This window comes from Astyanax mexicanus, chromosome 11 (genome assembly GCF_023375975.1).
Source record: "Astyanax mexicanus isolate ESR-SI-001 chromosome 11, AstMex3_surface, whole genome shotgun sequence".
NCBI lineage: Eukaryota > Metazoa > Chordata > Actinopteri > Characiformes > Acestrorhamphidae > Astyanax > Astyanax mexicanus.
The window spans coordinates 31,384,809-31,398,866 of record NC_064418.1 but is presented as its reverse complement, the minus strand read 5'-3'; the positions used below and the strand labels follow the sequence as shown (position 1 = coordinate 31,398,866).

Sequence of the window (14,058 nt, the reverse complement as noted above, 5' to 3'; positions counted from 1 at the left end):
CTATGGACCTCTCTCATCAACAAGGCATTTGCACCTGCAGAACTGACAGTTACTGAATGTTTTTTATTGCATCTTCCAGTATCTGACTCTACATACTGTTGTTTTGTAAAACATACAGTTCTAGAAATATTTAAACCATCTGGCACCGTCAATCATACCATGATCAAAATGACAGAGATGGCTGAAGTGAACATTAGCCGGGGCTGCTGGCCTCTGCATGATCTTATGATTGGACCATGATGCTACATGACTAAGGCTGAATAATAATAAAAATAATACATTATAAATAATAATAATAAAACAAATAAATGTTTCTAATAAAGTATTCAGTGAATGTATGTTATTGCATTACACTGGATATTTTTTTTAATTAAAAAAAATACTCTCATGTTAACCCATTAATGTCTGTAAACTGAACATAATAAGTACAATAAGAATGCTGTGAGTTTTAATGTTATATTTTGTTTGAATGTTATAATATTTCCAATTTAATTAAATCCTTTGTTTCCTCTTTTTTTGTGTTGAAATCAGAAGTTCATTGTAACTAAAATATTACACATTATTCTCAACCCAACAGTTTGACTGCCCGCAAAGTTCTTTACTTAGATGTACACATCACTTGGAAAGTACATCAGTAGTGTCTCTATTGTATCCTATTCACTAGCATGTCATTGAGACATATTTCATATTCTGGCCACACTCTTCTCTGCGGTAGCCTACCGTTTGGAAACCACCCAGTGAGGCTCCATTTCCCTCGGCCGACAGGAATCTCCAGCCAGAGCAGCTCTCTCTATGGGGTCCCCCCAGCACATATCAGTCCCAGCTAGTGCCTCTGTCAATATGTTAATGTGACACTTTCGCAGACCACTTGTGGTTACTTGGTCAGCAGGCCCCGCTATTTTCACCGAGGTTCACAGCGCACGCCATACCACCACACTTCACAAAACACCGGACAATGACTGATTTCCCTTCCAGAGACAGAATGTAGATTACAGAAATAAATCATAGGATTTATATTCAGAAGCTTTGAAATGGTTCTGTCTTGTCTGTTTAGGAGTGTGCAATCTTGATTCATCTGAGAAACCAATTTTACACATATCTGTATGTAGAAGTTAGGGCACTCAACCCTGGCGCATTTTATGACGCTCATGTTACCTTACCTCAACTCCTACAAAGCCACCAGATAAAGCAATTGTTTCACTTGTCCTTAGCGTCGCTGCCTGTAGGTTGACTCATGTCACTCCCAGCTGGAGTTATTGAGGCTGAATCGGTCAATACCTCCAATACAATCACATGCTCAATGTTTCTGCTCTGACTGTGTGATGATTGCAGATGAGGCAGGCCTTTAAACCAGTTCATCGACTTTAGAACGTAGCCTCTCGCGTGCCGAGGCTTGAGGTGAAGCCACAGCAATTAAGTTCTTGTCTCTACTTAAAGATATAAGGTTATGCATTGAGCAGCTCCTCTTTTTTGCTGTTCCAGTTGAGCATGGGGTCTTTGTGTGGAAGATTGCTGGCAAGTTTGCTCCTGAGCAAAAGCTAAGGTGAGTGAGAGCGGCACAGCTGTGAAGCATTCTAAAGGCTCCGTCTGCCAGCCTGTGTTTACCTGACACTTGGACTGACAGCAGAGTGATTGGAAATATCCACCATTCACTGGCGCGAGCCCCTGAGTGCAGGGAAAGTGCTTTTGTAGTCTGGCTGTAATGGCTCAAGTTTGAATTGAAGGTTGAAGGAAAATGCTGCACTCTGGCCACTCTCATGGAGGAGCTGACACAGTGGAAATGATGCAGGAACAGTCAGAGTCTCAGAGCAGGAGCACACTGAACGTTTCTGAGCTGTTATCTCAATGCACTCTTTCTAATCTTTTAGCATTTATAGGAGCAACACCACCTCAATGGGTGAAGTCCTATACACATTTTTCTCTCTTTTCCCCACTTCTTGGCTCCACATGTGGAAGGATAACAGAGATGTCGGGGAGGAAGGGGGCACAAGCTAACGTTTATCTTTTTTTTTTTTGCTAAATAAATTTTTTAACATTTGTGCAATATCAGTAGTTTTTATGCAAGCAACCAAACAAAAGTCTCTTCCACAACTGAAAATTACTGGAAAGTTTGTGAAAAATTCAGCTGAAAGTGACATGAAATGTAACAGTGTACAAGACATTCACTAGTAACGTCTGATAAAATGTATACAAACACATTCCAGACGGTCAGCAAAACTTTTATGAATTAAATCTTCTGACCGTTTGAGGCTAAATGAAAAAAAAATTTTTTTTTTTGATTTTTTGATGTAGTGCAGTGTACAAGAAATAAGTTTTCATCCATTTTTCCAGTTTTAGTTTGTTAATCTCTGCCCCTCACAATCGGAATTTCAGGGGAAAAAATATATATATTATCCTTATTTTCACATTTTGCAAGTTGGATTATAACATCAGATATGTTACAAGATATGATAATAAGACACAAAAATGGACAAATCTGAAAATCAAGAGAAGATAACTTTTCATTTTTCTTGAAACTCTGTTTGCAAAAGGCTGAAATTAAAATCTTAATCATTTAAAAATTGAATGAAAAAACATTTCATCTTCACTATAATGAATGGGGAAAAAAATGACGTTTTATACCAAATATGCTTGATACAGTCAGAAAATTAAACTGCTAAATGTTATACTGACCCAGTGTTCTTCAGGCTTGTGTAACCATGTGATTCAAAGAACAATAGATGCCGTTTGAACACTGATAAAGCTTAAAAATAAAAAATTACTTTTGGGGTATAAAACTTTTTAAATCTTTTTAATTAATTAATAAGAAATATATTTCATTGCTCAAAGATTGTAGATCACAATACGCTACCAGAAAGTGACTACGAACAATATACGAACAAATACACATTTCATTAAATTGTGAAATTTTAGCATTTTTTAATATCTGCTTTATGAGCCTATACACCTTAACACGTCCCTTTTCTGGATGTTTATATGGAAAGCTTCTGTCTTTACATTCATTGGTGCACAGTGAAGAGCATATTTATTTATTTAATAAACACAACACTTTGCCCATTTCCAAGGTCATTGTAGTGTATCCTTAACAGTAAGAAAGCTCTCATGTATCTGAAAAATGCTGCAATTATACAAAATATGTATAATTTATAGTATATATACCTACTATAAATTATACATATTTTGGACTATAGCAAGCTGATATAGCCTAAACACAGTTAATAATAGCAAAAACTCAAATTCAAGATCTTTGTAATGCAGTTTTCTCTCACAGGAACTCTCATTTCAAACAGAATTGCAGAAATCTGATACTAAATTGTCTACTACTCTTACTCTTAATGTCTGTAACTGTACTTTAATAGTAAAAATGTAACTGGAGATAAGAGAGAAATTCCATGTAAATCAATTGTGTCGTATGACTAGTCAAAACTAAGATATCTACATTAGGAATATTTGTCATGCTAATACAGTATGTCTATTCAGAATGGCTCTAGAGATTCTGATATTAGCAGCTAGTAAATACTGCAGAGCTTAAATCTTTAACTGATAAATTGAGTTAGACTTGTATCGCTGGTGTCACTTTAGGCTAAAACAAATGGTCATACCATTCAATCTTACATAGCTAGACATACTGACTAGCTATCTGACCTGTCACTCCTGTGACTCCCTACACACAGTGTGGACTGCAGTAAGTGCAGTAATAAACTAGTAGCTATATATTTCCCAAATTATGATAAATTACAAATATGTTGTAATTATGTGTGTTTATTTTTTACAGATAGTAAGCAGTCCCCTTAACCCGTACATGCAGTGTTTATATTAAACACGGTGTAGACATAACCTCCTGGTATTTCAGTTAAAGTAAGGGAAATAGTAAAATGAAATGAAAATCAGTGCCACATAAAACAGTTTTTTATAGGTTTTTGACCGAAGAAAATTCCCTCTGGTAGCTTCTATATGTATATAAAATGTATATGTATATTTCCAGTTTGAAAATCCCATTAAAACATTAATTTAAACAATTAAATGAAACCTCTATAGCATTAAATATATTTTTGTGGAGAGAAAAAAAAACGATAATCTTGGCTGATCATTTGAATCACCACTAATAATGATGGCCGTAATAAAGGCAAAAAATTAAAACAGTAAGTTTTAGTAAGTTTACAACAAAAATGTAAAGAACACAGTAGGAGTATAACATTCTTGCGCACATACATATCTTTATTATCCACTTGTACACCTCATTTGTATTGAGTGTGAATAGATATGCCTTGTAACCATATACTAATAAATACATAAAAAAATAAGTATTATCATTGTGTTAATGACATTTATATTATCTTAAAATCACAATGATATTGTATATCTCGCTATAATTCCATTGACGATATATCGTCCACACAATATCGTTATCGTGAGAGGCCCAGACTAGCGATCAATAAACAAAGTCAGGGTCCTGAGCTGCCGTTAGCCAGCTCGCTGCACCTGGAGCTAACAGCTAAGTACCGCGTAGATAGCTAACGAGCTATATATGACACACAGCCTAAACTTTAGGAAGACCTTGTAGGCTAGCTATACGTTCCAGTAGGTGCAGTTAAGGTGTTCTGAGAAGAAATGTACTGAGTTACAGAGAGCACTGGCTTATATTTAACGTTACACTGTTTACACCCTTCATAGCCGCCTCTGCGAGCCCAGTGTTTCAGGAAGAGGGAAGCAGCGTCTGCAGAGAGTGATTGAAACGCGCTTTGCCCAATCAGACGCGAAGCTGCGGGACGCGGCGGCCAATCGCGTTGGAGAAGGAGGGCGGGACATCCTGTGCGTGACGCGATTTTCACAGTCAACACTGGAAGCCCCACCTTTTGTGTTTCCCGCACCGTCAATCAAAATAGAAAAAAATAGAGTGGAATCACCGAGCGCAGCCCGCCTCCGACTAATATAATCATGTTAGGCGTGTAATTAAGCCGGGATTTTAGCTTATTAAAGTTAAGAGTACAGAGACTGGTCTGTAACATTTAGCCCATTTTTGGCGTTAGGCGCTTTCCGCAGCCTTGCCTGGGCTAGGCTAGCTCGGTCAATGCTAAGAGTATGCAGACTGGTTCTACTGCTAATCTCTCTCTTAGCTAGCTAGGATAGCTTAGCTTACTGTTAGCATTAGCGAGCTAACGCTAACTTAGCCTAGCCGGCTCTGGAACAGCCTGTTCGTGCGCAGCCCGTCGAGTTCGTTAGATTAGCTAGGCTAGCGTTTAGGGGTCTCTTAGCGGGGATGCGGCGGTGTCGGGAGTAGAGCGTGGAGCGGGTCGTGTGGCGGCCGATCGACTGAGCGGTTGTTCTGCTTCGTTCCCCGGTTTCTGCTGCCGTTTCTCCAGCGCCCCGACAACCTAGCAGCCTGCGAGCCGAGAGGAAATGGCTGCCTTAGACGTGGACAGCAGTCAAAGCGAGTTTCCGCAGCAAGATGGTAGCAGGGGAGACCAGGTACTGTGCTCCGCTTTCTTCCCTCTCTCTGTCTCTGTGTCTCTGTCGCTCCGCGGGCGGGTTTGTTGGGAGCTAAAATGCATGGTGCTTTGTGAAGTTCACACGTTTTTAAAATTGTTGTGAAAAAAAGTGGTACTTCCTGTGTGGCTCCGCACTAACGGCCACCCACTTTCCCTGTGTTTAAACCCGCCCATTGTGGGTAGGACACGCAGCCGTCACCGCTCGCGCTGCTGGCAGCGACCTGCAGCGAGCTCGGCTCGCCGGCCTCCGAGAGGGAGAACGGCGGCGGCGCTGCTGCTGCCGCTGCTGTGGTAAGTCACCGCCTTACCGCCTGCTAAAGATCAGATTAGTCCAAAAACAAAAACCCAGCCACCCAGTTCTTCAGTACTCAGACGAATTGGAATGGAAAGGAAAATTCAGCACTCAAACTCAGTCTTCATTTATTTATATAATCCAATTAATTTAATAGAATGAAAATATGTCTCCTTCATGCTATGGCTGTATAACGTTAACAGTTAGCTAGCGTCGCCTTGCTAACTAACTAACCTAAGCTACATGTTGGTAACTAGTTAGTTAGTTAGCTAGGCAGTTAGTTAAATAGTTCACTAGCCTATGAATTTTAGCTACACTGTAGCTAGCTAGCTAGATTTTCCAATCTAGCTACCTAATGAAGAGAAAATCTCTTTATTCATGCAATAATAAAAACACCGTGTGAACCAAAAACCACCATGTTTTCTGTGTAACCAAAAATAATAGATCATGGATTGATGCTTATTATTCATGCTTATTTCCCCCATGTTTTTTTATATGACATGTCCGTGCAGGTGTTTACAAAAATAATATATACTAAGCATTAAATCTGTATTACAACTAGTTAAATGTTTATTTAACTAGCATTTTAGTAGGGATGCATCGTTGTGGAAATTCTGCAACGATACTATTACATGTGCGCCGCCAGTGCCAATATACACGTTTATAATGTGCAGAGAGACTAGAACCCTAGTTTAAGTTTAAAACTATTAAAAACTAGTGATATGCCATATCAAGTTGTACACAATAATGTTGCCAAAAAGTTTGAATGTCGTTAATGCTGAAAAATACCCTAAAATATTTGGATAATATTTTAGGGATATATTTTATCCCTAATAAAAATATATCTTAATTTTTATTGTTTTTTTGGGATATATATTTTTTTTTCTTCTGCGACAAACAGTAAAATTCATATTGTTCTAATTTCTCATTAAATTTCTACTTAAGACAGATTGTATCTGTACAGTATTAGGAGTATTATACATATTATATGCAGTAATATTGCCAAATAAGCTTTAATATTTATTTAGTTGCAGTAGTGTATTGTTGAAATGATTGCTTAAAATTCAGTGTTTTGTCATATTGGCAAAAATATTGTTATCACAAGAAAATTGTGATATAATTTTAGGCCTGCATTTCCCACCCCAAATAATATTATTCATTCATTTTAAAGTAGCAGAGGCAGTGCCGATTGTTGTAGTGCAGCCAACGTTGCTTGGTCCTTTGCCGGCATACCGTGTATACGTCTACAAGTATTGCTTTGAAATATTGAGCATATTGGTTTGTAATGATTATTAAAAAGTAAAGCAATCATTGCCTGATGGCAATATAATTCTGATATTGACGTGCATCACTTCATTTTACTCTAATATAGCTACATAACTTTTACGTATTTGTCAAAATGTCCTTAATCATTTTTTCCCCTCAATAAACCAAAATTATGTTTTCCTCTCTTCCATAGGCAGCAGACCCTACATCCGTGCATTTAGCCACATCCGAACGATGGGATGAAGGCAAGGATGAGTCCGGCATTGTGCAGCTGTCTGGCGCAGGCATAGTCACCTCCAACGGCCAGTACGTCCTTCCACTTCAGGGCCTTCAAGGCCTTCAGAGCCATCCCATCTTGCTAACATCAGGGACGGACTCCTCCACCAATGCAGTGCCTAACATCCAGTACCAGGTAATCCCTCAGATCCAGACGGCAGATGGACAGCTGAGCTTCTCTACCTCCACGGTGGACGGTGCCTCACTGATGCAGGATGCTTCAGGGCATATTCAGATACTTCCTGATGGCTCTCAGACCATCAGTGTAGCTGGTACTGCATCAGCCAGCATCCTCAGCAACAGCCAGAACCTCATGGCTCAAACAGGCCATGTCCAGCAGATCCAGGGAGTCACTTTGGGAGGTTCAACATTTAACAGTCAGGGGCAGGTGGTTGCTAATGTGCCTATGGGCTTGCCTGGTAACATTACCTTTGTGCCCATTAACAGTGTAGACTTGGACTCCCTCGGGCTGTCAGGGGCCCAGACAATAGCAACAGGAGTGACTGCTGATGGACAGCTAATCATGACCAATCAGACGGTGGAACACTCAGAAGGCTCCAAAAAGGGAGAACAGTTATCACAGTCTACACTGGTGGTCAGCAACAATAATGCAGCAGCAGACATGTTTGTGCCTACAACTTCATCTTCCTCCTCATCGTCGTCACAGTTGGCCACCAGTACGATAGATGGCACAGGCGTGCTGACCCAGGCCACAGCAGTGCCCGATCAAACAGAGGGCTACCTCTCTCAGGGCCAGGTGTCAGCAGGGCAGCAAGTGATCCAGCTCCAGACCAGTGATGGGCAAGTGGTCCAGCAGCAGATTTCAGCTCAAGGCCAACAGCCTCTTCAGAACGTACAGCTTATCAACCCAGGGACCTTCCTCATTCAGGCGCAAACCGTCACACCTTCAGGGGAGATACAGTGGCAGACCTTCCAGGTATGATAAAGAGTGCATTTTGCTACTTGCAATGATTAATATTGCTTCAGAACGTTTATTATCTAAAAAAAAAAATCTTCCTGCATTTTATTTGTTTAGGTTCAGGGTATTCAGAACCTTCAGAACTTACAACTCCAGACAACACCAGCCCAGCAGATCACTTTAGCGCCAGTGCAAACACTGTCTCTTGGCCAAGGGGGCTCACTGAGCTCTACTCCTGTTAGCATCAGCTCTGGGCAGATCCCAAATTTACAGACCGTCACAGTTAACTCGGTGGGCCAGGCAGCAATCCAACTCCAGCATGGAGATGACACAGATAGTCCTGGAGGTAAAATTGCTACCATATAGTTACCCTGAAACAGATTACATTACTTTGAGCCTTGCTTGTGGATGAAAAATACATAAATATTTGTTCTCTCTTCAGATATTCACATAAAGGAGGAGCCGGACTCAGAAGAGTGGTCTCTTGGTGGTGACTCCACTCTTAATACCAATGACTTGTCTCACCTGAGAGTGAGATTGGTAGAAGAGGACATGGAGGGCATGGGCCAGGAGGGCAAACGGCTACGCAGGGTTGCATGCACCTGCCCCAACTGTAAAGAGGGCGGTGGAAGGTAAGATATTTAAACATGCTATGTCCATAATGTACACAGATGAGCAAAAGCACCACATGCCTAACATGCTGAGAGTGATCTGCGTGACACCAACACATCTAAAAAGAGTCCTTGTGTTTTTTGATATTTTATATCCTGATTTTGACATCAGATCTTTTTAAATACATTTTTAACCCTGACCTTGAGTAATCTAAAAGCCAGCACATTCAGTTCAAAGAGGCACAGCAGGTGAAATAAATAAGTGATTTCACTGATGCAGTAGGTTTCTGCTTATTTTAGAAAGGATACATAAATGTAGCATTTGTCGCTATTGAAAAGGAAATGGGTTTATTGCACAATATGTACATGTCCACAGAGTACACAAGGCAGAGTTTTGTTCAAACACAAGGTCTCAGACTCGGTTTGCAAACAAACCAAGTGAATGAATAATGGAAAGCTAACGTGTATATTTTGCAGACCTTAAACTGACTGCTAATGTTAACGTTATTGTAAGACCTGCAACAGTCATAGTAAGTAACATCAATAGATAGCTTACTAGCTATGGGGGAGCAGTATATATATATATATATATATATATCACATCGACTAGAGATTTTCTTTCAAATTGCAATGTATAAAAAAACATTATCTTGCTTTTTGTTGGAGTAAATGTATCTCCTGTCCAGGGAATGTAATGTACTTGATTTTGGTGGGTTGCTTTAAGGATTTGATTGCATTCAGCAATAAGAGCGATTCAGAATCTGATTACCACCCCAAGACAAATACTTTGGTACAGCAGTTACTATAATTCTGAAAAGAAATGTTTGCTTCTTTCAAAAGTACACTCTCAGTACATGCTCTCTTTAGACTAAACCAGTAGTAGTAAACAGCTACTTTAGTGAGTGATTTAGAAACCAATGTAACACAGAGAAGTGCACAGTGCTTGTGGTTTTGCACAATGTGGTGTGGTTTGGAACTCTTACACATACAATTAACCCATGCATTATTTGTAAACAATTTAAAAATGTTGACTGTGGAGTAGTCAGTGCATTTTAAACAGTATCAGTTTACTGACTTAAAGCAGAGATTCCATTAAATTAGTGATCAGCTATTTATTGCACACAGCTTCCATGATCCTCATAATAAAGCATTATCATTGTAAAAGGATGGTTTTGATCAGCTCCAGCTTTGATCAGGTCACTGCTCAGTGCAAGCATCGGTTAGTAGAGTCCATATCGAATACCTCTGGGATAAGTTGGAGAGCATTTTGTGGCTGAATGCAGTCAAATCCACATAGAAATGAACCCAGTGAATCAAGGTATAAACTGTAAATGCATTATGTGTTTGTATATGTATGAATTTCTATTATGTACTGCATATAACTTTGTGTGTTTGTGTAATGTAGGGGTACCAGCATTGGCAAGAAGAAACAGCATGTGTGTCACATAGTAGGCTGTGGGAAGGTCTATGGAAAAACATCCCACCTGCGAGCCCACCTGCGCTGGCATTCGGGAGAAAGACCCTTTGTCTGCAACTGGATGTTCTGTGGCAAGAGATTTACACGCAGTGATGAGCTCCAGAGACATCGGCGAACACATACAGGTACATAAATGCTCTGTGTAAGAGTGAAGTACTAATTGTGTTAATGTATTACTATGAAACAGTGATGTGTGTGTGTGTGTGTGTGTGTATAACAAGAAAATGTAACATATAGCAGCCAAAGGAGAACCTGAAAGGTGTATTCTGTAGTGCAATGTTTGACACCTTAGCCTTATCGGTTTGGCTCAATGATTGTAGAAAACATGGAAAACACAGTGTCACAGAAAAAGGAAAGCTACATCTTGTATAGTGCCTCTGCTGGCTGGTTGCAGTATACAGTGACTAAACAGCCCATTTTCCAGCTCATTTTTCTTTTCTAATCTGTCTTTCCATCTCCATTGCTTAATTCCAACAGTTCCTGTGCTAATATTGGCATATTTCCCTTCAGAAATAATTTTTTGAACATTGTTTTGCTGTCGTGTAAGAAGGCAGGGCCACATGAAGTAGCTTTAGTTGTAGTGAAATTTAAATGACTTGCACTGTTATTGTTTAATCATTACGCTTACTGGAGAAACTAAGTATCCAGGTGAAAAATCAGTTTGACTAAATTCACAATTACATATAATTTTTTTTATAATTTTTAGTACTGTAGAATACAGCATACAAACATTGGAAATCCCTGTGGTGTCACCCCTAACCTGGCTGATAGTGTAGGAGCTGATATTAAGTAAATACAACCAAATTATAGCTTTTGGATTTGAAACAGCTGACCCCAGAAGTCCACCTCAAAGTAATTACAGTTTTCAATAGTTAATTTTACCATCATCAGAAAGGTGATTATGCTGGAAAAATAGATGCATGTTATGCAGTATACGGTGGCAAGGAAAAGTATATAAACCTTTTGTTTCATTTTTATCTTTGACATAATGTGGAAACAAAAAATGTATGATCATTTATGTCTTAATTGAAAGCTAACATAAAAACCTCATGGTGCTAGTGGAAAATGTATGTGTATCCTTATGTTATTAATTTCAAAAAACCTAGTTAGAGTCAAGTTTTGAGTCTTGCTAGTTTGCAGGTGTGGACTAAAGCTACTTTACCGAATAAATACTCAAAAGAGTTTTCAGAGGATCTATGTTCAAAAAATTTTGATTTAGGGCTGCGAGAGGTCCAGCGGACTGAAGTGCTGCCACTGTGATTGGGAGATTGTTCGAATCCTGCTTGCCATCAGCAGCTGGATCCCTGAGAGAGCACAATTGGCCATGCTCTCTCTGTGTGGGCAGATGGTGCTCTCTCCCCACATCATTACAAAGGGCGATGTCGCTTAGCACAAGGCGTCTGTGAGCTGATGTATCTAAACTGCGTCGCTGTCATTGGTACAGGCTAACATCTATTTGCTTATCAGTGGGTAAACCTTAAACAAGCAGAGTGTCTGTGGCAAGATAACATGAAGGAAGCTGCTTTTACTTAAAAAAACAATGCTGCGCTCCAGAAGATTGCGAAAGAGTACACTGACACACCACAGTGGTACTGACAAATGGTTGACAGATGACACTAAGATTGATGTGGCATTACACATCACTATGAAAACAGCTTGCTATTATTAAGGGAAAGTTGAATTTCCAAGTGTATTAAAAAATTCTGCAGCATATTTTTAGTGTTATTATGTCAACCAGCTATTGATTTCAATGGTTCACACACTTTTTCCTCTACTATTTTAAATGTTGAATGAGTTTTCAGTTAACACCTGCAAGATCATAATGTTTGTTATTATTTTGGGCACATTATATTTCCCATATAATTAATATATAATTATTATAATATATAATTCGCATAACAGATCACATTTTATGACACATTTTTGCAGAAAACCATGAAATTACAAAAGGTTCACATTGTTTTTCTTGGCACTGCATTAAGTCACAGTGGCATCTATTTGTAGCCCTGTTTAGGGAAAAAATTTTATACATGGAGGTAAGGTAATGTCATTTAGTACAGGATGTCTGTAATATGATTTTTCAGATTTGCATGGCATATGTTTGGCATAACTGACAGTGTTCATGTGTTTTGTGTTCAGTTAAGTACGTGCATCATTTGAATGTTTTTGTTTGTTTTACCAGGGGAGAAGAAGTTTGTGTGTCCACAGTGCTCGAAGCGGTTCATGCGCAGTGACCACTTGGCCAAGCACATAAAGACACATCAGAATAAGAAGGGTGGAGGTGGCACAGTGGTGGCCACCATGGACACGTCCGCCTCTTCTGACAGCATCATCACGTCAGGCGGTACCACACTCATCCTCACCAACATCCAGCCGGGTGCTGTCCAAGGCCTTGCTACGGTTAACGCTACCATTAATACGTCCAACTCGCAGGATCTGCTTACTACAGCGGAGATCCCTCTGCAGCTAGTCGCTGTCGCGGCCAGCGACGCCACTGAGTGACCATCGGGAGCCTTGTAACCAAAGAGGGGGGGGGCATGGTAGACTCTTTAAGGAAGGAACCACTTCATAGGGATGCAACTGAACATTTTATTTGGCTGCCAAGATTCAGTGGCTTCCTTTTCTTTTCTTTTTTTTTTGTTTTTTTTTTTTAACCTTTCCATTATCCTCTCCTTCTTGCTTCTCGCTCCTGGACCTCAGTTTTGACCATTGACTCCCTTCTCACACATTTACCATGCTTTTTATACCCACACAGATTATTCTCATTTACGTAAATCTGTACATTTGCGTAAATGCATATATATACATATAAATATATTTTGCAAATATAGAATATTGATTTATGTTTGTCTGCAGTCTTTTTATGGCCAGAGTGGAGCAGAAGAGCGTCGGTTCATGTGGTTCCCATATAAAAACACTGAAATGCCTTATTTTGTATCATACTCTGTGTACAAAAGTAGAGTTGCTGATGAGTTGTAAAGCAACCGTGTCAATGTGTGTGTCTCAATGGGGTAGTCTTCATACAGGAAGCTGCAGAGCTGGAAAGTGTGAGGAATGGAATATTAATCTGATGTTGTGGATTGTTTAGGTAATGTTTTGCCATTAGTTGGCCGCACCATAAGGGAGGTTATTAAATGTATAACATGAACTGAATGCTAGAATGAAGTGTGCCGCTCATTTACTGGCCCTTACCAGTAAGTACTTCATGTCCGAATGTGTCTTTAACGTGTCTGTTCGATGCTCTTCCTTGACTACCTGTCATGCATATATGATTTCTTCCATGTGGTCCTTTTTTTTCATTTGTTTAGTCAAATCGAGGCTTTGCAAGGCTCCCTCTCTAAGCTGAAGCATTGTGAAGAAATTTGCAGGTGGCAAAACAAAAAACAATCAATGTAATTAAAAACTGTTTCTTCTTTATGAATCTCTTACAGTTGATCCAATGTTATGCATTTGTTGTCAAGTCTTTTTGAGCAAGAAAATATTTATATGAGGCTTTGCATAGTGAACTGGTTTTGTGGTGTCTACATCTCCTTGAATGAGCTTTTTACATTTTTTTAATATGTATAATTATTCCAATATGTTACTTTTTTTAAGAGTGAACTATCTAAACTGAATCATTACCAAGTAGAAATATGGGCAGATCTGATCTGTGTTTTAGATTCAAACCAATCAATGAAGTGTCACAGTGTTTGGTTGCATGAAGCAGGAATGATTTTTGTGGTGAGTGT

General features: G+C 39.4%; 1 protein-coding gene across 3 annotated transcripts; it reads left to right on the top strand.

Annotated features, from left to right (window-relative positions):
* Positions 1-4,263: 4,263 nt before the first annotated feature.
* Positions 4,264-13,854, top strand: sp3a (sp3a transcription factor). Of its 3 annotated transcripts, none has more exons than XM_015601743.3 (7): positions 4,264-5,469; positions 5,673-5,780; positions 7,241-8,260; positions 8,360-8,588; positions 8,685-8,874; positions 10,259-10,455; positions 12,513-13,854. In XM_015601743.3, the coding sequence occupies exons 1-7, from the start codon at positions 5,401-5,403 to the stop codon at positions 12,830-12,832; spliced, it is 2,133 nt and encodes a 710-aa protein (XP_015457229.3). In that variant the 5' UTR covers positions 4,264-5,400; the 3' UTR covers positions 12,833-13,854. The 3 variants fall into 3 exon arrangements, with proteins under 3 accessions (XP_015457229.3, XP_022536064.2, XP_007234923.3); XM_022680343.2 differs by having other exon boundaries at positions 4,265-5,469; positions 5,682-5,780; XM_007234861.4 differs by lacking the exon at positions 5,673-5,780 and having other exon boundaries at positions 4,266-5,469.
* The last annotated feature ends 204 nt before the right edge of the window (positions 13,855-14,058 follow it).

Excerpts from the sequence above, each read along its gene's own strand:
- sp3a (XM_015601743.3), top strand. The coding sequence starts at position 5,401 with ATGGCTGCCTTAGACGTGGACAGCAGTCAAAGCGAGTTTCCGCAGCAA. Across the intron at positions 5,781-7,240 it reads CTGCTGCTGCCGCTGCTGTG|GCAGCAGACCCTACATCCGT; the intron begins GTAAGTCACCGC and ends TCTCTTCCATAG. Across the intron at positions 8,261-8,359 it reads TACAGTGGCAGACCTTCCAG|GTTCAGGGTATTCAGAACCT; the intron begins GTATGATAAAGA and ends TTATTTGTTTAG.